Source organism: Helianthus annuus, chromosome 11 (assembly GCF_002127325.2).
Source record: "Helianthus annuus cultivar XRQ/B chromosome 11, HanXRQr2.0-SUNRISE, whole genome shotgun sequence".
In the NCBI taxonomy this organism is placed as follows: Eukaryota; Viridiplantae; Streptophyta; class Magnoliopsida; order Asterales; family Asteraceae; genus Helianthus; species Helianthus annuus.
This window is the reverse complement of record NC_035443.2, coordinates 48,225,584-48,250,814: the sequence shown is the minus strand read 5'-3', so window position 1 is coordinate 48,250,814 and position 25,231 is coordinate 48,225,584. Positions and strand designations below refer to the sequence as shown.

The 25,231-nt window shown below is 40.6% G+C and overlaps 1 protein-coding gene and 1 non-coding gene across 2 annotated transcripts; both read right to left on the bottom strand.

Annotated features, from left to right (window-relative positions):
• Positions 1–11,234: 11,234 nt before the first annotated feature.
• Positions 11,235–11,307, bottom strand: TRNAF-GAA. The gene has a single exon. It is a non-coding gene; the product is annotated as a tRNA-Phe (tRNA).
• Positions 11,308–13,174: 1,867 nt separating this feature from the next.
• Positions 13,175–15,699, bottom strand: LOC110888229 (rac-like GTP-binding protein ARAC3). Its single transcript, XM_035979879.1, is given in 7 exon segments — positions 13,175–13,429; positions 13,432–13,461; positions 13,992–14,057; positions 14,165–14,229; positions 14,406–14,469; positions 14,887–15,090; positions 15,559–15,699. Coding segments are annotated over 7 exon segments (663 nt in total). The 3' UTR covers positions 13,175–13,336.
• Between the last annotated feature and the right edge of the window lie 9,532 nt (positions 15,700–25,231).

Sequence of the window (25,231 nt, the reverse complement as noted above, 5' to 3'; positions counted from 1 at the left end):
GGATTTCTTTAAGAATAAAAATGGATATAAGTATGTATATTTTTGAGAGAAAAATATATATTATTTTATCACCAACTTCTGTGCTAAGTGTATATAGTATGTGTTATACGTGCTAGCGTATTAAGACGTAAAAATACACTAAAAACTCATGAGGAGTATAAACATGAAAATACACATACAATATACAAGACACATAATTCGGGTGCAAAGTGCAAAACACAAGATACTTATATTAACTTGCGAAAAATAATATAAGTAAGATACTTAGTTAAAAATATGAAATATTTTTAACACGACAATACGAATACAAAAGTGAGTGACTGAACTTGTGCGACGCAAGTCTAGTGACTAACGTTAAGAAAACGCGTATAGGTTACGACGTTAAGTAAGCAAACCCGGTGAAGTTTACGACGCACAGGAACGCAAAGTTGTGAGTTCATGCTCCCCCTTTTCTCTTAACTGTTTTCAGTTTTATAACTTCGGGGGTGAAATACATGTTACAGATATTTTTATGTTTAACAAATGGTATGATAATAAAAAGCACACTTGGTGAGAACGAGTACCAAGTGTGTAGCGATATAAGAATACAAGAAGCGCACTTGGTGAGAACGAGTACCAAGTGTGTTGTGAAATAAGAAAACGAGAAGCGCACTTGGTGAGAACGAGTACCAAGTGTGTTGTGAAATAGGAATATGAGAAGTGCGCTTGGTGAGAAACGAGAACCAAGTAGGATGCGCTATGAAAAAATGATGCGAGGAATCGTGTCACGAATAGGGTACAGAAGCACCATTAATCAACAATATACCTAGACCGCAGAACAAAAGGTTAGATCTAACGGGTGCCGGGCAGCCACACTCTCGATGAGGGCGAGTATCGAGTAGTGCTTTTGTGTCTCAGAATATACCAATTAAATGCCTAAGGTTTGGTGACTTCCTATGTCGTGTCACATGTTAATGGCTTTGCAACCCATTAACAATCCTGATACATACAGGAATACTTAATTTACATAAAAACTCATACCATTCTAAAACTTGATGAATACTTGAGTACGTGGGGTACTCAAGAAAAGCATGGATTAAACTTGAGTACGTGGGGTACTCTAGAAGAATTTGAATCATACATGAGTACGTGGTGTACACATGAAACTGGATTTTATGAAAACTCGATTTATTCACAAAATATGTTTTCATACAAAGTATACAAAAGTGCAAAACAAAACGGCATGAATTCACACCAACATTATGTTGACGTTTTTCCAAAACTCACATGTATTTCAGGTAACTAGGATGGATGTGCGCGTGGTCTCTCTTATGCTCGTGGATGTCGCTTGTGTTTGTCTTTAAATAAAGTGTAAACCTTTTAAGACAATGTTTTATGTTAACTCGCGATGTAAACGCTAACCTATGATTTCAAATTATGGAAATTGAAGTTATTTTCGAGCATATAGTATGTTTACCTTTCGTATGCAATGAGAACCTTTCATGATCACACCTCGTGCTTCCGCCGCAGAAAGGGGTGTGACAGATTGGTATCAGAGCTGCGATTGTAGTGAACCAGGATTCCTTCTCGAGTCTAGACTACAATCTCTAGGATCCTATCACGAAAACAAATTTTCAAAGAGTTTTCATTGCATAAAACGTCCCGCGACATCCATTACCTGAAACTATTTACATGAGTCTAGAAAGGACACTACGAGACTTAGGGTGCAGGAGTAGCACTTGTCTTAACTGAGAAATTACTTGCAATTATGTGTGATAATTAGCATGTACTAGAAGTAGGATGTCACAAGTATATGTGACTTTACCTGAAAACAATGGCCTATCTGAAGGAAGAAATACGAGGATGAAACGAACTGTGCGGACTGTGCAAGGAGTTACGTAATTATGGATGCATACATAATTATGGAATTCAGTGCACAGAAATCACAGCAAGTCTTGTCACGTATAGATTCCCTCAGTACAAGCCTACTAAGTACTCTGCTAGAGTAATAATTATTTGATGATAATTATGTGGTATATGCCTGTGAATATATACTACTACTGTCCAGTATGACGACGTCAAAACGAATGCCTAACCCTGCTGTGTTATGTTCTGTCAGAACATGGCACCCAGGAAAGCTGTGAATGCTCGCAATGATGATCAACCTCCTCCTCCCCCACTACCAAAAACTGCTGAAGAGCTGAACGCTCTACTGGAAGAGAGAATCTCTGCTGCTATCGCCCAGTACGAGGCGAACCGTACCCAAGACAGTGGAGGGCCAAGCAGTGCCAGGCGTAACGGACATGGAGATTCGTCCGGTGGAAACGCAGTTCAAGGCTGCACCTTCAAGCAGTTCCTCGACTGTAAACCTATGAACTACGATGGCACTGGAGGAGCAGTAACATTTGTGCGTTGGACGGAGAAGACCGAGGCCACAATCCGCATGAGCAAGTGTACCGCGGATCAGCAAGTCACTTTTGCTACTGGACTGTTTGTCGACGAAGCACTGACATGGTGGAATTTGCAAGTTCAAACGCTGGGCGATGAGGCTGCATACGGCATGACTTGGGATGAATTGAAGGAGAAGATGAGAGAGAAGTATTGCTCTCGCGCCGAACTCCAAAGGTTGGAGACAGAGTTCTGGCACTTGACTATGGTAGGAGCTGACATCACTGGGTATACTCGGAGGTTCCATGATTTGTCTAGGGTGATTCCTTACATGGTGACTCCCGAATTCAAGCGCGTTGAACGCTACATTTGGGGATTGGCCCCAGAATTTCGTGGCATGGTGACGTCGGCCAAACCACAAACAATCACTGAGGCTGTAACTCTGGCCGTCAGTCTTACTGAGGATTGTGTTCGTATGGAGAAGTTATCATTGAACCCAACAGAGAAGACCGAGACACATGCTGAGTCGTCCGGTGACAAGAAAAGAAAGCATTCAAACCTGAGTCAAGCAACTCGCAACAACAAGGGTTCCAACAAGAAACGTGACTCCAACCACTCTAAGGAGGCAAATGCTGTAGCGAAAGGGTACCAAGGCACCATGCCTAAGTGCCAAAAATGTAAGTATCATCATGATGGAGCTTGTCGCATTCCAAGGTGTGACAAATGTGGTAGGTTGGGTCATCAAGCGGAAGACTGTTGGGGTAAGGGAAAGAATCAAAATGGAAACGGTGCTGGTAACAAGAATGATAACGGGAAAGGGCGAAACCAAGGATGCTTCAAGTGTGGAAGCAACGATCATTTCATGAGAGACTGCCCAAAGAAAGACAATGCTCAGGCTCAGGCATTTGTGATTGAAGCAAAGAGCGCACGCGAGGACCCTAACGTGGTCACCGGTACGTTTCTCATTAACAATCACTTTGCATCCATATTATTTGACACTGGCGCCGATTATAGCTTCATGTCTGTGGAATTTAAACGCATACTCGGAATAGAATCTAGTAGATTAGAAGTTCCATATTCCATAGAATTAGCCAATGGAAAACTTGTTGAATCAGGCGAAGTTGTTAGAAACTGCACACTAGAACTTGGTGAGCGAAGGTTTAGCATCGACCTCTTACCTATTCAATTGGGAAGCTTTGATGTAGTAGTCGGAATGGACTGGCTGTCCAAGAACAAAGCTGAGGTTATTTGTCATGAGAAGATCATTCGCATCCCTTTGGCGAATGATGAAACTCTCGTCGTGCATGGAGAAAAACGAGACGCGCCTCTTCGAATCATCAGTTGCATGAAGGCACAGAAGTGCTTAAGGAAAGGATGTGTTGCCTTCCTAGCACACGTTATAGATAAGAAGGCTGAGGAACCGAAACTCGAAGATATTCCTGTGGCGAAGGAATTTCCTGATGTGTTCCCTGAGGATCTGCCAGGACTACCTCCGCAACGACAAGTCGAATTCCGTATAGACTTGGTTCCGGGAGCTGCTCCTGTAGCCAAGGCACCGTATAGACTTGCGCCATCCGAAATGCAAGAATTATCTACACAACTTCAGGAGTTGTTGGATAAAGGATTCATAAGGCCAAGCTTCTCGCCATGGGGAGCTCCAGTTTTGCTCGTGAAGAAAAAGGATGGAACCATGCGGATGTGTATCGATTACAGGGAACTGAACAAGCTAACGATCAAGAATCGGTACCCACTACCGAGGATTGACGACTTGTTTGACCAGTTACAAGGGTCAAGCTATTATTCCAAGATCGACCTTCGGTCTGGATACCACCAGCTGAGAATCCAAGAGGAGAGCGTACCAAAGACTGCATTCAGAACACGCTATGGGCATTACGAGTTTCTTGTGATGCCATTCGGGCTGACGAATGCACCAGCGGTCTTTATGGATCTGATGAACCGCGTATGCAAACCATATCTCGATAAATTTGTGATTGTATTTATCGATGATATCCTGATTTACTCTCGGACGAAAGAAGAGCACGAGCAACACCTCAGAACCATCTTGGAGCTACTGAAAAAGGAGAAACTTTATGCAAAGTTCTCAAAATGCGAATTCTGGATTCGCGAAGTACAATTTCTTGGTCACGTTGTGAATGAGAAGGGCATTCATGTAGACCCGTCCAAGATAGAAGCAATAAAGAATTGGGAAGCTCCCAAAACCCCAACTGAGGTTCGCCAATTTTTGGGCTTAGCGGGCTACTATAGGAGATTCATCGAGAATTTCTCCAAAATAGCTCAGCCGCTAACTATCCTTACACAGAAAGACAAGAAGTACGACTGGGGTGTTAAACAAGAGGAAGCTTTTCAGCTACTCAAAAACAAGCTATGCGATGCACCAATATTGTCACTGCCCGAAGGCACGGAAGACTTCGTGGTATACTGCGACGCCTCGCGACAAGGACTGGGATGCGTGCTCATGCAACGCCAAAAGGTCATCGCTTACGCTTCAAGCCATCTGAAGGTGCATGAAAGAAACTATACCACTCATGACCTGGAGCTGGGCGTGGTGGTATTCGCCTTGAAAATCTGGCGACACTATCTATATGGTACTCGATGTACAATCTTCACAGATCACAAAAGCCTGCAACACATATTTGATCAGAAGGAATTGAATATGCGCCAGCGGCGATGGGTCGAGCTGCTAAATGATTACGACTGTGAGATTAAGTACCACCCAGGAAAGGCAAACGTTGTAGCAGACGCATTAAGTCGAAAAGAAAGGGTTAAGACCCTAAGAGTTCGAGCGTTAGAAATGACCATTCAAACGAAACTCACTGCACGCATTCGTGATGCACAACAAGAAGCTCTTAAAGGAGAGAACCGTAAAGCTGAATACCTCCGAGGTGCATTGAAGTACATGGCACCAAATGAAGAGGGAGCCTTATACTTCAAGAAGCGTATTTGGGTTCCACTCTATGGTGGCATACGAGAAGTCATCCTTAATGAAGCCCACAAATCGAGATATTCGATCCACCCAGGATCGGACAAGATGTATCAAGACTTGAAAGAGTACTATTGGTGGCCGAGACTCAAAAGCGATGTTGCTGTCTATGTTGGAAAATGCCTAACCTGTGCTAAGGTTAAGGCCGAATATCAAAAACCGTCCGGTCTACTACAACAACCAGAGATTCCCGTGTGGAAGTGGGAACAAATCTCGATGGACTTCATAACGAAATTACCCAGGACCCCGAGAGGGCACGGCATGATATGGGTAATAATTGATCGGTTGACGAAGTCTGCGCACTTCCTACCAATCCGTGAGAAGGATAGCACTGGAAAGCTTACAGAAATATACTTAAGAGAAATTGTGGCACGTCATGGAGTGCCTATCTCAATCATTTCAGACAGAGATGGACGCTTTGTCTCAAGAATCTGGCAATCATTTCAGGAAGCCTTTGGATCTCAGTTAGATCTAAGCACGGCATTCCATCCGCAAACAGACGGCCAGAGCGAACGGACTATACAAACGTTAGAAGATATGCTTCGCGCATGTGTCATGGATCTAGGCGGCAGCTGGGATACTCACCTACCATTAGTTGAGTTTTCCTACAATAACAGTTACCATACAAGCATAAAGGCCGCGCCGTTCGAAGCTCTGTATGGCCGCAAATGCCGATCGCCCTTATGTTGGGCAGATGCCGGAGATAAACGTATGGTTGGTCCTGAACTTGTACAAGAGACAACCGACAAGATTGCGCAGATCCAAGAGCGCATTAAGGCGGCTCGAGATCGACAAAAGAGCTACGCTGATCCAAAAAGAAAATCAGTAGAATTCGAGGTGGGAGACAAAGTGTTGTTAAAAGTCTCACCTTGGAAGGGCGTAGTCAGATTTGGAAAGCGTGGAAAGCTGAACCCACGATACATCGGACCATTCAGAATCTTGAGAAGAATTGGTACCGTGGCGTACAAGTTGGAGTTACCGGAAGAACTTAATGGAGTACATGATACGTTTCATGTATCCAACCTGAAGAAGAGTCCAACACAAGAAAACGTGATCATCCCGGTGGATGAAGTGCATATTGATGAAGCCCTCCGATTTACAGAAAAACCCGTTGAGGTTACTGACTGGAAAGTCAACAAGACTAGGAGGAGCAGTGTGAAACTTGTCAAAGTACGTTGGAGCTCTAAGCACAGACCCGAGTATACATGGGAACGTGAAGACCAGTTCAAGGAAAAGTATCCCCACCTATTCAAAGAGACTCCTGCGAGGGTTAGTTCATCCTGAATTTCGGGACGAAATTCTTTTAACGGGGGGAGACTGTGACAACTGGCACAAAACCGGTAATTTCCGTACACTCTAATCATTATTTAATGACTGCAATTATGTGCTTAAATATCAGCATTGACTGATTTGATGATTAAGCAAGTGAATTCATGCACGTTGTATACTATAGAATACTGCTTTATGCATAAACGAGAGCGTTGCGTCAAAAATGCTAAGTAAACTCACCGGTAAGACACAATGTGTCAACATAACTGCAGAAAGCAGTCAGACATTAGAATTAAGGCCTAGTGTAGGTCCAACGACTAGAATACATTAAAACCCAAGAATACGTATAAGGGTTTAGTTTATAGTCATTGCGAGAGCTAAAATACGCACTAAGAAGCACCCGAAACGCACTTTAAGTGCAGAATTTGTAAAATTCAGCAATAATTCAGCATTTAAACATATGAATATTATGCAGAAATTTCGTTTTAACATCCGGAATATTTCCCTAAGTGTTGGGAATTGAAAAGGTACAAGAAGGGTACTTAAAAGACACTAGAAAGTGTAATTTAACACTTAATCGAATCAGTGTCTAACCGAACAACCGGACTTTACCCGGAACACCGAAATAATGCTAGAAGCATTGTTTTTATTTTTCTGAGCCAGCTAGGGTCCCTGATTACCCTAACACCCGCTCTATAACACATTAAACAACTAACGGGGTTAATCCCTAAAGTAACCGACTTTAAACAAACTAAACTGTAACTGAACAATCGAAATCGAACCGGATGCCATTCCCTCTCAATGGAATCGGCCAACTAGGTGGGACCAAGGGAGTACAAGCTTTATTATATTATAATAGTTTGTGGATATCTAGATCAAGAAACCGTTGGACGATAACGAAACTTTCTCTATATAAACACCCTCTCACACACACTAAACACACACACAAGAATCACTCTCTCTCTTGCTCTCTCCCTACCTCTCGGCCGTGACCACCCACCCCCATCCACCATACTTTCGGTTCAAGTCTTGCCATTCCAAGCATACACTAGTGTCGGGGATCACGTACAACGAAGCTTGGAGCAAACGGAAGCTAAAGGACCTCGTGCATTTGCTTTTATCCACTCATTTTTCGCATAGAATCTTCCCTAGCCCCGAGCTAGAGGTATAACACTTAAAACTCATACTTGTACTAATCTAAAGTGGTTAATATGATAAGTAACGGTTAAAACTCGAAATCCTACAAGATGAAGCTTTAAAGTCTACTAAAAATACAAGTATTGTTGGTTAAAAGCTCATAAGTTGTGTAAAGGTTGTAGTAATTAAAATTTGTGGTTATTTAGGCCCGATCTACGTTGTGGTAGCTCGGATCACCGTTTAACCCGACTTTGTTAAGATCATAGATCTTGACATAAGCTTGCTTCGGACGGTACAAGGGTTAAAAGGTGAAACTCTACCACACGAGAAACATGAACTTGCGTAAAAGTATTTTTACTTGTAAAATAGTGTTTTAAACTTGCCGATCTATGAATCTACAAGTGGTATTTTCAAAAGACCAAGCGCCAAAAGAAACCACATGTTCTAAACCGGATCTTACACAAACAAAAGTGATTTTTGTGAACAAACAAGTGTATGGACACTTGTGTAACAAAAGTTTTAACAAAGAAATAATTTTCGTAAAAACCGACTAGAAGTTGTGAAACTTTATATTCTTTGAAAATAAGGTTTTTAAGAAACTAAACTTATTTTTAAAGATAACAAGACTTACTAAATGTGCTAGTGAGTTACTACACAATTTTAGTAAATAACCAAGTTCATGAAATGGAGAAATTAGTGATATTTGTGGATGATTATTGTTGATAAGTGTTGTTGATGATTGTTGACGGTTTAAAAGAAAATAAACACATGTTTTGAAAACATGGGAAACCTCCATTTTTAGGGGAAACTCTGCCAAAATTTTTATAAATTTTGACACTTAGAAAAATATAAGTTTTTGAGGAACTTATTCCCTAAAAATGTATTTAAGAGTATTACCAAGGTTTCCCTAATTTTTGGTGATAAGAAATGAGGATTTCTTTAAGAATAAAAATGGATATAAGTATGTATATTTTTGAGAGAAAAATATATATTATTTTATCACCAACTTCTGTGCTAAGTGTATATAGTATGTGTTATACGTGCTAGCGTATTAAGACGTAAAAATAGACTAAAAACTCATGAGGAGTATAAACATGAAAATACACATACAATATACAAGACACATAATTCGGGTGCAAAGTGCAAAACACAAGATACTTATATTAACTTGCGAAAAATAATATAAGTAAGATACTTAGTTAAAAATATGAAATATTTTTAACACGACAATACGAATACAAAAGTGAGTGACTGAACTTGTGCGACGCAAGTCTAGTGACTAACGTTAAGAAAACGCGTATAGGTTACGACGTTAAGTAAGCAAACCCGGTGAAGTTTACGACGCACAGGAACGCAAAGTTGTGAGTTCATGCTCCCCCTTTTCTCTTAACTGTTTTCAGTTTTATAACTTCGGGGGTGAAATACATGTTACAGATATTTTTATGTTTAACAAATGGTATGATAATAAAAAGCACACTTGGTGAGAACGAGTACCAAGTGTGTAGCGATATAAGAATACAAGAAGCGCACTTGGTGAGAACGAGTACCAAGTGTGTTGTGAAATAAGAAAACGAGAAGCGCACTTGGTGAGAACGAGTACCAAGTGTGTTGTGAAATAGGAATATGAGAAGCGCGCTTGGTGAGAAACGAGAACCAAGTAGGATGCGCTATGAAAAAATGATGCGAGGAATCGTGTCACGAATAGGGTACAGAAGCACCATTAATCAACAATATACCTAGACCGCAGAACAAAAGGTTAGACCTAACGGGTGCCGGGCAGCCACACTCTCGATGAGGGCGAGTATCGAGTAGTGCTTTTGTGTCTCAGAATATACCAATTAAATGCCTAAGGTTTGGTGACTTCCTATGTCGTGTTACATGTTAATGGCTTTGCAACCCATTAACAATCCTGATACATACAGGAATACTTAATTTACATAAAAACTCATACCATTCTAAAACTTGATGAATACTTGAGTACGTGGGGTACTCAAGAAAAGCATGGATTATACTTGAGTACGTGGGGTACTCTAGAAGAATTTGAATCATACATGAGTACGTGGTGTACACATGAAACTGGATTTTATGAAAACTCGATTTATTCACAAAATATGTTTTCATACAAAGTATACAAAAGTGCAAAACAAAACGGCATGAATTCACACCAACATTATGTTGACGTTTTTCCAAAACTCACATGTATTTCAGGTAACTAGGATGGATGTGCGCGTGGTCTCTCTTATGCTCGTGGATGTCGCTTGTGTTTGTCTTTAAATAAAGTGTAAACCTTTTAAGACAATGTTTTATGTTAACTCGCGATGTAAACGCTAACCTATGATTTCAAATTATGGAAATTGAAGTTATTTTCGAGCATATAGTATGTTTACCTTTCGTATGCAATGAGAACCTTTCATGATCACACCTCGTGCTTCCGCCGCAGAAAGGGGTGTGACAATTTTAGGGTTGGTTTTGGCCCAATTATGGTGAATGATGTTCAGTTATGGCTCAACTATAGCGACCTTTGTTCAACTATGATCAATCATGTTCAACTACAACCCATGATAATACTTTAGGGTAATTTAGGTCTAGCGATGACTTAGAGTCGTTTATGTCAATTATTGTTATTAAAAGATTATTTATGGTGATTGGCGGTCCATTATGGTCATCAAACACGGCTTTTTATAAGTGGCTACAATCTAATGCAACTCTTAAAACCCATTTTTTAACTTGATTTAGGGTTTATTTATTATTTATTCTAATCATGGTTGCAAAAGTCGCTATGCGCTCCCTAGTCGGTCTACCGGGGAGTTGAGAGTACTTGGCATAGGCGGAGAGTACTTGGTGAGTACTCGGACATGTTAAATTATAAAGAAATTAGTTTTTGGAGATTAAATATAAGTCTAATAGCATATATTTACTAATATTTATAAAAAAATACGTAAAAATGATATTCATTATTTAATATTTAATATGATAGTCATATAAATTATGTTTTATTATTTTTTAAGTCAAACTCGACCCAAATTGACCTACTAGATATGATTTTGGCCGAGGTTGACCGCGTTTGATCGATTCCGAGTAATTAGGCGGAATTAGAGAAAGTTGCCTCGGCAGCCTACTTTATAGCGACTACTAGGGGAGTACTCGGCCTTGGAAACCTTGTTTTACAACCATGATTCTAATGTTTGTTATTATTGTTGTTGTTATTTAATCTTAAAACCCATTTTGTAACTTAATTTAGTGTTTATTTATTATTTATCCTAATGTTTGTTATTATTATTAGTATTATTATTGAAATTTGTTATTATTAATAAAACTATAAAGATTTAATGTACTTAACCCAAACTTGTTACCATTTACCCACGGCACCTGATCTGTGCAACCTGAGTTATCCCAACTGTAAAAGTGGATACCAATTACCCTATAAACTAAATTTTAAAAAACTAAAACTTAAAAAGAATGCGGTGAACGTGGATCGAACACGTGACCTTCAGATCTTCAGTCTGACGCTCTCCCAACTGAGCTATCCCCGCTAGCTTATTAGACTTAACTAATTTGATGTTCTATAAATGTCAATGAAAAAACAATCAATTTCTTTAGCACAACAACTGGACTACTTCACGATGGTCCATGACAAATTGGACAGCACAGCCCACAACAATACGTTGATCGGATGTTGTCCACCTTCAAAGGGTTGCTCAAGGTACAACTTTTGTTAACTAAGAAGCTTGTTATATTTGAACGACATAAATGATTGAGTTTTGAAAGAAATGCAGACGTTGTCTGGACTGGGTGCGCGGAAATTGGTAGTGAGTGGAGCTCCAACGATTGGTTGTTTCCCCTCTCAAAGAAAGGCAAACCGAGCCGGTGAATGCAACGTTGAACTAAATTATTGGTCGACCAAGTATAATGATAGTCTGAAGATGATGCTACAAGGATTGAAGTCGTATATAGTGGATCATGGTTCCAATGAATGTGGAGCAGCTACTTGCAGTTTGAATCAAGATCATACCAACAAATAATGATTAATAACTTGAAACTTGTAAGTTAATGATTAGTTTCGTGACAACACCAAATCATGTTATAGAGTTTGCATCGTTTTGTTCTTAAAAGATAGAGTTAATTACGCAGTTACTCCATTTGGTTTTTCAAAAGTAACATGTTTGGGTACTAGGGTTTTTAAGTAATAGGTTATGGCTTTATGTTTATTTTTGTAATAATGTTGCGTATTAAGACTAACGCTGGTTAAAACTAAGTGAAAAGCAATGGTATTTTAGTAATTACTATAAAATAATATATATTTAATATAAAGCCAAATTAAAGTCGCAGGTAAAACCACAACCTCGTGAATTTTGAGATAAGTACAATCCGTCCTTGGGAAGCAATTTCAACACCGGGAAAGTAATCGAGGTTGCATAGATCCTTGAGAAAAACCATGCCTAAAGAACAAGACAAAGGAATAAAATAAATAAAACTATAAATGCATAATATATTGGATTATAAACTGAAGTACATGTTCTGAAGTTAACATCGTTTATATTCTGGTTGGATGAATAGAGATGTGAAAGAATTCAATTCAGCTATAAGATATTGGATAAACCGGTGTCGGTCTATTTCTCTAGGTTTCTGTTTGTGCTTCAATTTTGTGTTCGTTTTGGTGTTTTTTGTATCACCACACAATTGATGAATGTTATATATGTTATGTCTTCTAAGATATTACTGTAAGGCCTGCCTTTCCCTCTTGAATACTTGCATTCCATCATACTTTTATGTTGTATATGTTGTGTGCATTATCTTTTTTATTGTGTATTTTCGTTTAACACCATTTTATATGTCGTGTGTGTTATATTTTTTTGTTGTGTATTTTCGTTTAACACCATTTTATATGTTGTGTGCGCTATATTTTTTTGTTGTGTATTTTCGTTCATCACCATTTTAAATGATGTGTGCCTCATATTTTTTTATTACCTTTCCCTTTTAATACTTACACCATTAAATCATTCATGCCCTAAAAACCTAACACAAACATAAAAAACGAACTGGCCCATCAAAAAACCCAGTTTTGTACATTTTAAGAAACACGAACTCAAAACTCCTTTCACATTTCAATTTCATATCTAATTATTTTCCTACAAGGTCTCACTGAAAGCAGTCTCTCTATTCCTACAGGATAGAGGTAAGGTTGTCTACACCTTACCCTCCTTAGACCCTATCTTAGCTTTGTTATTGGTGGGATTCACTCAGCATGATGATGAAAATTAAACAATAACTATGAAAAAAAAGGTTGTAATAGAACAAGGTACTGCCATTAAACAAATAAGAATTAGGGTTACAAAAACCACACCAAATTAATTTCAACCCAAACAGAGCAAACTACATATATCCAAAAATACCCTCAACAATATACATATGAGCTTACAAACACCTCCAGTTTATTTCATATTCAGCACAACACAACTTGTTTTCATGAGACATAAAAAAGCAAAAGTGAGCAATTTATCAAATACTTTAGAAAGGTAATTAGCAGCTCATGCTAGATTTTTCACTTTTTTGAGGCCAAAATCACAATATGGAGCACCCCTTTTGACCCTTTCGCTTCTTTTTCTTCTTTTGCTTTGGTGGCTGCAGAACCACTTTAGTGGCTGCAGAACCACACTAATGGCTGCATCAAAAACAGTCTTCACATTCTGCAGAAACAATCGTAAAGTTTCAGTAAAAAAAAATGAAGTTTCTTTTTTAGTCGAAACACTTGATCTTTTCTAAGGATGTAAACAAGCTAAGCTACTCAAGATCGGCTCGCTAAAAGCTCGAGTAAGCTCGCAAGCCTAAACGAGCCTTAGCTTCACTTATCGGGATCGAGTAGGCTCGCAAGCCTAAATGAGCTTACAATTACATTATTATTTTTTAATATATTAAATACATCTATCTATATAGTGATAATTAGTACATATAAAATTATGATAAGATAACTAAATAATATATATATAATATTTAAAAACATAAATGTATATAAAAAATAATAAAAGAGCTAAGGTCAAGCTTGAAAAACTATGCATGAGCCAGGCTAGAGCTCAAGCTCTTGTAAGTTAAATAAGTCGATCTCAAGCTTAGGTTGGCTCAGCTCCTTTACCCCTTAATCTTCACTTAAAATATGATGACCATATTACAATCAATTGTCAAACATTTGTCTTTTCAAAACCAGCACTTGAAATGTCACCTGCTGTGTTTTTGAGCTATACTCAATGTAAGCAGGAGCACCGATTAGCTTCCTCAACTCCTCTCCCTGTCGAAATTAAAGAAAAGATATCCATTTTATAAAAAGAATGAAACTTTATGTATAAAAAACAAACTTGGTGGAAAAGGTTATAGAAAATGGGCAATAGGGGCAACCTGACCCGTTGTAATTGGAACTGCACCGGGATAGTCCGTTAAAAACTGCTTATCATCATGAAGATCTACAAGAAACAATTTTTAATCGCCATTTCCGTATTTATACTCAAATAGAGACCACAAAAAAAAGAATTATTATAAATTTATTAAAAGCATTTGATAAGTGTAAAGACGGGTCAATAACAGTATCAGATGATTTAATTGTAAGTAATTGCGTCTACGTATGAATACAAAAACTAACCTAGCTTTGTTCCAACAAGGATTATTGGAACCCCGGGTGCGTAATGCCTCAATTCAGGAATCCACTGCACAATGCAACAAACACCAAGTAAATGAGACAAACAGGGACACATGCACATTCACATCTTAGCTATCCTCTCGATACAAACGGGCCCCACAAATGATGATGTTATAAACGAATAGCATATGAGTTTTTTATGGGTCGAATTTGTTTCAGATATAAAATATACAACGAAAGTAATCTAGATTGATTATTTACTAATTTAGAGGTGGCAATTTCGACCCCTTTACTTATGAATAGGTCAATTCGGGTTGTATTATAACACAAACGAGTCAAATCAAGAAATTATCTACGAGGGGTTAAAACTTGAAAGTTACCATTTTTCTCCATTAGTATAACTGTTACCATGATCATAAATTGTAAGAATATTTAGTTATAAAACAATTAAAAGAACGCGGATAAAAGCGAAAGACCAAATTACCTTTTTAGAGATATTTTCATAGCTGGCCTTGCTAATTAGTGAAAACGCGAGTATAAAAACATCTGCACCGCGATAACTCAGAGGTCTCAATCTGTTGTAATCTTCCTGTCCTGTTCCAAACAAAAATAAACAAACATTTATAATCAACCAAAACAAATCAGACAAGACATGTAAATCCAATCTACTGATAAAGGATAGCAAGTACTATTTCATGAGAAATCTAAGTCATTGTTCCTGCAATAACTACTCATCATTTACAAAATTTTAAAATCAACTAACATTTAAAGAAAATTCCTGTAACTTATCCCAAAATCTTGAGAATTGAACATGTTTTCAAGAAACATAGCAAGAATTTGATGAACATAACCAAAAGAAACAAAAATGCAACTTTTAACCTCTCTAGTTCATACCATGAAAAATATGCAAAATCACCAACAAAATAGAAATTAAACTTTTTTACCAGTTGACCACTCAATCGTTGAGTCGTTAACCATTCAATCCTGGTCCTCTTCTGGAGCAGCAAGATTGAGATCAATCATATCCGAACACGATGGAGTCGCGTGACCCATGGCCGCATAATGATCCATCGACCCGTTAATAAAATGAGACCGTTTGTGACCACCTAAAGCTTGCCCCGATAATCAGGCATTCGTGCCCTTTGATCTTTTTCACCTTCATTTTCTTATCGTATTTCTCCTTTCGAGTATGTGCAAAGTCACCTTCTAAACTGTTTTCGCCACTGTCGTGTTTTGACCCGACCGTATTGTTCTTTTTGTGACACGGTCTATGCCCGCCAAGCCCTTGAAACGACATAAAAACCTTGTTGCAGTTCAAGCATTCGTACTTATTTCGTTTCTTATTCGGCCCCTCGCGTTCTAGTTCAAGAGTATACGAATCATCATCATCGCAAACTCTTTTTTTCAAATACGCGAATTCTCTAAACAAATTCCTCCTTATTTCGAGCTTCTGTTCGTAAGTCAGTTCTTGTGTTTTATCGAATACCCGTTTCGACTTCTTGTTCGGGTCACCATATCGAAGCAATTCCTCAACCGAAATGTCCGATTCCACTTTTCTAGCAGTAAGATTCTCGAATTGAACACTATCGGCATCCAAACCGCCACTTGATTTCTTAGTGATTCTTTCAACCGAAGACGATTTCGTCTTGAGAACAGCAGAATTGTCCGACGATTCGACAACCGAATTCAAACCCAAAAAAAAAAAAAATAAAATCAAATTAAATATAAAAATTCATTGGTGATGAATAAAGATAAAACAAAACCCTAATAGTGATGATTAACCAGAATATATAGTTTCATAAACACAAACAGATAAACAAAATTCAACTGGCAAATGATAAAAACTGAAATAACTAATACATCAGTGGATTATATCAGTGGATTATATAATCCATCAAACAGATAAACAAAATAACTAATACATCAGTGGATTATATCATTATAAGAAAGGTGCGACTTACAGAAGCCGGTTTTGATCATAAAATACTCCATAGAGCCTCCGATTGCAGCTGATACGACTCCAATCTTCAGGTACCAGTCCAGAAACTTCATTGAATTACAACGAGAATGGTAAATTAGAGAGCTAAAGACCTCATATCTGCCGGCTGGTAAATTAGAAGGGTCGAAAGATTTATCAGCGTTTCGGTTCTTTTGGGTACTACCAGGCCACGCCCGACATACTACTATTCTATATCCCGTTTTCTCAAGTTAAGTTGAGAAAATTTGCAGTTTTTTTGCAAAATCATGTTAGCGGAAACAAACGGGCAATTGAAGAAGGATCCTTTACCACAATATTCATCTGCCCGAATCTATATAATTCCTTAACTGACTTGCGACAGAACCCGAAAGCCATCGTTGTTGGGGCTTCTCTTTGTCCACAACCTACCACCGCCATCATCTGAACACCATCATCACCGACCCGGCGTCATCTCAGGAGGACTTATGCAAACGGACAGGGCTTTTGAATTCAAGAATCTGATGATTGCATTGAAAGAGGAACGATTGAGGGGGTGTTTGGCCTAGTTTTTATTTTTTTGGCTTATCATTATATTTTAAACTAGTTTATAGCTTATTTTCTATCATTTGATAAGCTCTTTTTAATATGTTTGGATTAGCTTATAGCTTACTAGCTTAAGACCCCGTGTGTTACACGGGTTGATTAAAGATAATATCTTATCATCATCATCGTTTACATAAATGTTATGATTGAATGCACGTTAAAACACAAACGAATTTCTAAGATTACCACGACAAATTGAAATACATGAATATACAACGATCACAATTCGTTGAAAATCTCCTTAAAAACACATTAGTTGTTTTATATGTAGTGTTAACGTCCTACGTTAAATACTGCTATATACACCACAAGTCGTTAAAAGACTTCTTTATACACTTATTTAGAACCCACCTTTTAAAATTCTACATGTTGAAACGGGTCAGGTCAAAACCAATACAATTCACTTGCATATTAGTTTTAGTAAAGCTTTACAGTATAGCGCCCAGTTAGTTTGACTACTCAAGCTCAAGCTGAAAAAAATGGGCAAAAAATGATAAGCGTTCAGAAAACTACAAAGTGTATCAATTGTCTTTTAGAGAAATGATATTAAACATACATGGCTTAAGAATCTTTTTGTCATTTCTAAAGAGACGATAATATCTTTTCTTTGCAAGGTGTCTTTGTTGGTTTTTTTAAACCATGTTCAGAAACCAAGGAGACTAAACTTTAATGCGGGGCAAGATGTGTGCGGCCGGTAACGGGTCAAAGCCAGACCATGTTGAAATTGACCATCATTTAGTTTGGGCCGAAATGGGTTAAGTTGAAATGGCCCTGTGACACTTCGGGTTTTCCCGGACAACTTTCTCGAACCAACATTTTGTGTATGTAAACGTGTACATTATTAAATGAATAGCTTGATGATTATATGTGATCTTTGTACTAGTGTGTTATACGTATGTATATATATGTGAGCCGAGACCCGCGAACCCGACTCGAGACCACACCCGGTCTCGAGTGAACAGTGAAGCACTTGGGCCGGTTAAGGCCTTGTAGCCAAAAACCCAACCCGGAACCCCCCTAAGCCCATTCGGAACCTTATATAAACCAACCCACCCCTCCCTTAACCATTTTTACAACACTCATCTCACTACACTCTCACACTCTCCTCTCACACTTAAACCCTAAGTTTCTAGCAACCAAAATCATCTCCCCATTCCTTCATATCTCTCGGATCAAGTGAGCTATCAACAAGGAAGATCGGCCGAACCAAGAGACCACCCGAACACCCCTTTTTCTCTCAACCCCGAGTAACCGGTTAGTGAAGATGATATTGTTTGTGTTTGCTTGTTAAATGTTATGCATGACAAATGTGCCTTATCTTGTATAATGATGCTACTATTGTTGTTTAAGCAAAAACTTAGTGATCTAGCACTTGATTGATAAAGAAAGTGACTACTAAATACCAAATAATGCTTATGTGATGATTGAGGGTCTTGAATATGAAATGATTGTGTTAACCGGTTTACATATGTGTGACACCATGTGAATCGGTTTGGTTTAGAATTGATTTTTAGGACCTTCATGATAAAATGTTGTTTTGATAACTTGTTTGTGTGCATTAATGTTGTCCGAGAAATATAAGGGTTTTGGTTAGAGGGTTTTATGCATAGTATTTGGGTTTGAATGTTGTTTGAATGTGGTTTGAATAAATGATGAACTTGATGAATGTCACTTGAATATTTCAAATATGCTTAGTTTGATCCGATTTATGCCTATTTTAGACAAGAAAACATGTTTATGCAATATTAGTGGATAGTACATATTTGTTTCATGAAAATGCAATTCTATTGGTTAGTACAAGACAGGTTCTAGAAACTGTTTCATGTGCACGTAATCACGGTTGCGAGTCGCAACCTTTGGTTGCTACTCGAAACCACAGCAGGATTTGTCGAGACCTCCCGGTTGCGAGTCGTAATCAACGCGTATCGATCCGATTGCGAGTCGTAACCACAACTGCTTTGTCGGAACCGCCGGTTGCGAGTCGGAATCTCTGATTGCGAGTCGTAACCAAAGCATGATGAACCGAGACCTCGGTTGCGAGTCGCAACCTTGGTTGCGAGTCACCCTTGTCTCGACTGGGCTGTTATTGGGCCAAAGAACTTGTTGGATTGTCTGTTAACTGGACTGCTTGTGTAACTGATTACTGTTTAGGCCCAATACCCCAACTGTTTGTGTTTTCGTATGTTATACGTGTTTGCTTATGTATTGCCATACGTGTTCGCTATGTGTTTACTTGTACCCGACTTGACCTCTATTTGGTAACCATGTTAGGACGTGGTGACCAACCTACTTAACCATGTAACGTATCATACCGAGCAACCCAAGGTGAGTTCACAACTTAAAAGCATGCGTCCCGGTGGTTTGGGACACGAGACTAGAACAACCCTATCCCCTTGTAAAAAGGGATACCATTTACATTCCTTCCCTAGTTACTGGGAACAAACGTACTTTATCTTCCCTTGTATTGGGAAACCTTCTTAGTTAATTACTGTTTATACGGAATGCAACCAACGGCACTAAACGCAACTCTATCACTCAAGTCCCTACTACATAATACCGATTAGTCGCCGGTGCCAGGCGAACGGGTTATTAGTTGATAGCGCTATTTAGGTCTTACCAGCCTCACACCGTGCCATGGTATGGGATCGGTCGTGAACTAATGTACTCAGGCATCCGTCAATGATGATAGAACATTGACATCGGGGCATCCTGCGGAAACGCAAACGGTTACCTAGTGTTCGGTATTGGAAAAACAGTTTAGTCGCTAACTTTTGGGGTAGCTCCCCATGGCATGTATAAACGGATAAATTAACTGGTGAAACAAGATTTTGGAAATTAAAACTGGACAACTAGTGAACTCACTCAGCATTATTGTTGACCCCCCTTACTGCATGCTTTGCAGGTGGCCAGTGACTGGAGCAGCTGCTTGGGATGTGTAGTGGTCGTCTGCCCGTGTGTTGGGCATTTATTATGCGTACCTTATGAACACTGTTTAAAACTATTTAATTATGCTTCCGCTACTTGTTACTGTTTAAACTTGAAACCTTAAACTCTGAACTTGATATTTGCTAATCTTATGGTTAGTAAGTATTACTTTCGTTATCAATTTAGTTATTCAGTATAATTGGTGGCTGGATCCTGGTCAGTCACGCCCTCGAAGCGGGTGTTACCCGCGGGTGGATTTTGGGGGTGTGACAGATTGGTATCAGAGCCATTGGTTATAGTGAACTTGGTTTTAAAAAGGGGAAAAATCTTTTTGAGAAAAACCAGACTATAACCCGTGACTTGTGACGACACTACACTCCAAGTACAAGGCTCGACTTATCTGACCTCATAGCTCGGACCCATAGTTACTTGCTTAATTGTCTTATGCTTTCCGTTTTGCTATACGTACTAGTTTGCCTGATTAGATAGATACATCTTCCCTCTTCTATCTTATTCTCGCTATCACACACTCATACTATGTTTACTGGTTATGAAGACAATGAGTGGACGCGGACGAGGAAACGTCAACATGACTCAGGCTCAGTTCACTAACCTGCTCAACACTGTGGCTGCAGCTTTCGCGGCTCACCCTATAGGTAAACTCGATGTTTTAGGATGTTTAGATCCTACCGCCACATCGTCTTTTCGCCTCTAAACCTATTTCGCTTCACTCCTCACAACAGGTCAGCCTGCGCCTGTGCAACCGCGTGTTTGTACCTTCAAGACCTTCATGGATTGCAAGCCTCTTCCGTTCAGTGGCACTGAGGGTGCCATAGGTCTCCTGCACTGGATCGAGAAGGTCGAAGCTGTCTTCGCTGTCTGCGAGTGTCCCCCTGCTAATTGGGTGAAGTTTGCTACTGGTACTCTAGAGGGAAGCGCACTCTCATGGTGGAAGGCGCAGATTCAAATGCTTGGTTTGGAGACTGCAAACGCTACTGCGTGGGAAGATTTCAAGGATATGATCAAGGAAGAGTACTGTCACAGGGATGACATCCACAAGCTTGAGAATGAGTACTATGAACTCAAGATGGTTGGGTCAGAGATTGAAACCTACACCAAGCTGTCCAACGACTATGCTGCTCTTTGTCCAAACATGTCTCGACCTATGTATCGAAGAATCGAACTGTACATCAAGGGTCTGGCTCCAGAAATTCGAAGCCATGTAACTTCAGCCAACCACACTACCATTCAGCCGATTGTTCGACTTGCTCACAAACTCACTGATCAGGCTGTGGAAGAGGGCAGGTTGCCCAAAAGAATTAGTGCTACTGTCGGAACTTCTAGTGACAACAAGCGTAAGTGGGAAGGAAATCAAAGCAAGGATGCTAACCGTACTCAAGCCCCAGCTCAGCAAAGGAAAACTGACAACAACAAAGGCACTCAGCAACAGGATGGCTACCGGGGAAACTACCCTAAGTGCAACAAGTGTAACAGGCACCACAATGGGGCATGCAACAAGGGTCAGTGTCAGCGATGCCACAAGATGGGGCACGAAGCAAAGGATTGTAGGAGTCAGTTCCCAGCAAGGCAGAATCAGCAACAACCTCAACAGCAACAGCAGCAGGGAAACAACAGAGCATGTTTTAAATGCGGGGCAACGGGGCACATGCGAAAGGATTGCCCTGAACTGAATCAGAATCGCAACAACAATCAGGGAGCTGGGAACAATGAGCAAAACAACAATGCTGGGAATGCAAGGGGAAGAGCTTTCGTGATTGGAGCTGGTGAAGCAAGGAACGATCCCAACGTCGTGGCGGGTAAGTTCCTACTTGATGATCGTTATGTTTCTGTGTTATTTGATTCCGGTGCCGATGCCAGTTATGTATCCCTTCGCATTAGTAAGAAACTTAAGCACTCGCCCGCATTATTAAGTTCTAAGCACATCGTCGAGATAGCTAATGGTAAGAACATCGAGGCCACGCATGTGATCCACGACTGCACCCTAGAATTGTCTGGCCACACGTTTAGTATCGATCTTTTCCCTGTCAAACTTGGAAGCTTCGACGTCGTCATTGGCATGGATTGGTTATCCAAGCATCGCGCTGAAATCCTCTGTCAAGAGAAAGCAGTTCGTATACCTCGCCGTTCTGGTCAGCCCCTCATCGTTCAAGGCAACAAAGGTGGAGAAGTCACAGGCATTATCTCGCTTTTAAAAGCCCAGAAGTGTTTGCAGAAAGGGCACACCGCTATCCTAGCACTCGTCACCAACACCCACGAAAAGGAAAAGAGGATTGAAGATTTTCCCGTTGTACGAGATTACCCCGAGGTATTTCCTGAGGAACTACCTGGACTCCCTCCCCACCGTCAGGTCGAATTTCAAATCGAGCTAGCTCCCGGAGCAACACCTATAGCTCGTGCACCGTACCGTCTAGCCCCTGCAGAACTGAAGGAACTCTCTACGCAATTACAGGAACTATTGGATAAAGGATTTATCCGTCCTAGTTCATCACCCTAGGGAGCCCCAGTACTCTTTGTCAAGAAGAAGGATGGCACCTTCCGAATGTGCATCGACTATCGTGAGCTGAACAAGGTTACCATCAAGAATCGTTACCCTCTCCCGCGCATCGACGACCTATTCGATCAGCTGCAAGGATCGGGCTACTATTCTAAGATTGACCTGCGATCAGGATATCATCAACTGAGAGTTCGTAATGAAGATATTTCCAAGACTGCATTCAGGACTCGTTATGGTCATTACGAGTTCCTCGTCATGCCTTTTGGGATGACCAACGCGCCGGCAGTGTTCATGGATCTTATGAACCGCGTATGTAAGCCTTACCTCGATAAATTCGTGATTGTGTTTATCGACGACATCCTGATTTATTCAAAAAGTCAAGAAGAGCATGAACAGCACCTACGCCTTATTCTGGAACTCCTTCGCAACGAGCAACTGTACGCCAAATTCTCTAAATGTGACTTCTGGCTTCGAGAAGTCCATTTCCTCGGCCATGTAGTTAATAAGGACGGAATTCACGTCGACCCCGCTAAGATCGAATCGATAAAGAACTGGCCTACGCCTAAGACTCCCACTGAAGTTCGCCAATTTTTGGGTTTGGCAGGCTACTACCGCAGATTCATTCAGGGATTCTCGAAGATTGCACAACCCCTCACGACACTCACTCAGAAAGGCGTCGCCTACAAGTGGAATGCAGCACAGGAATCTGCTTTTCAGAGGCTTAAGGATAACCTCTGTAGCGCTCCTATTCTCTCGCTACCTGAAGGTACTGACGACTTTGTGGTTTACTGCGATGCGTCTATTCATGGGCTCGGTTGCGTGCTAATGCAACGCGAGAAAGTTATTGCCTACGCCTCTCGACAACTCAAGACGCATGAAAAGAACTACACGACGCATGACTTGGAACTGGGAGCAGTGATCTTTGCTCTTAAGATATGGAGACATTACCTGTACGGTACCAAGTGCACTATTTACACCGATCACAGGAGTCTCGAGCATATCTTTAGGCAAAAGGAATTGAACATGAGACAACGTCGATGGGTCGAACTCTTGAATGACTACGAATGCGCCATCAAATACCATCCGGGCAAGGCCAATGTCGTGGCAGACGCCCTCAGCCGAAAGGACACTATACCAAAGCGCGTGCGAGCACTACAACTTACCATCCAGTCTAACCTCCCTACCCAGATCCGAAGTGCTCAAGTTGAAGCATTGAAGCCGGAAAACATCAGGGCTGAATCCCTGCGAGGATCGAGACAGCAACTAGAACAGAAAGAAGATGGTGCTTACTATGTAACAGGGCGCATTTGAGTTCCTCTCTTTGGAGATTTACGTGAACTCGTGATGGACGAAGCCCACAAGTCCCGCTACTCAGTACATCCTGGTTCGGACAAGATGTACCACGACTTGAAGACTACGTATTGGTGGCCTGGTATGAAGGCCCACATAGCAACATACGTCAGCAAATGTTTGACTTGCGCGAGAGTCAAGACAGAATACCAGAAGCCGGCAGGTCTACTCCAACAACCAGAAATCCCGAAATGGAAATGGGAGCAAATTTCCATGGATTTTGTTACAGGGCTACCTAGGTCTCAACGCGGAAATGATACTATTTGGGTAATCGTAGATCGATTGACCAAGTCCGCGCACTTTCTGGCTATTAAGGAAACAGACAAGTTTTCTACCCTGGCGGAGATTTACTTAAAGGAAGTAGTTTCGAGGCACGGAGTGCCAACCTCAATTATTTCAGACCGAGACGCTCGATTTACTTCGGAATTGTGGCAAGCTATGCACAAATGCTTTGGCTCACGTTTGGACATGAGCACTGCTTATCACCCGCAAACGGATGGACAGTCTGAACGCACCATCCAGACTCTAGAAGACATGCTTAGAGCGTGTGTGATCGATTTTGGCAAGAACTGGGAGAAGCATCTACCGCTAGTAGAGTTCTCTTACAACAACAGCTACCACACTAGTATTCAGGCAGCACCTTTTGAGGCATTGTACGGTCGTAAATGCCGGTCACCCCTCTGCTGGGCAGAAATCGGTGATAGTCAAATCACGGGCCCAGAGATGGTGGTAGATACAACGGAAAAGATTGCCCAGATCAGACAACGCATGGCGGCAGCTCGTGACCGTCAGAAGAGCTACGCTGATAAGCGTAGGAAACCCTTGGAATTCCAGGTCGGTGACCGGGTTCTACTTAAAGTCTCACCCTGGAAGGGTGTGGTTCGCTTTGGTAAACGGGGCAAGCTTAATCCGCGTTATATCGGACCATTCGAAATTACCGAGAAGATCGGTAAGGTTGCTTATAAATTGAACCTGCCCGAAGAACTGAGCGCAGTACACAACGTTTTTCACGTATCTAACCTGAAGAAGTGTTTGTCGGATGAAACACTGGTGATCCCTTTTAAGGAACTGACGATTGATGAACAGCTACACTTTACTGAGGAACCGATTGAGATCACTGATCGAGAGATCAAAATCCTCAAACGTAGCCAGATACCTCTTGTACGAGTCCGTTGGAACTCGCGACGTGGCCCAGAGTATACCTGGGAGCGGGAAGACCAGATGAAGCACAAGTATCCCCAGCTGTTCCCTAATGAAAACCCCAGCACTGAAGCTACAACCGAATTTCGGGACGAAATTCCAAACTAACGGGGGGATGATGTGACACCCCGTTGAAACGCTTTCACTCACACTAGCTTGACAGTGGCTGCCTTAACTTTCGGGACGAAAGTTCCTAAAACTTGGGGATAATGTGACACTTCGGGTTTTCCCGGACAACTTTCTCGAACCAACATTTTGTGTATGTAAACGTGTACATTA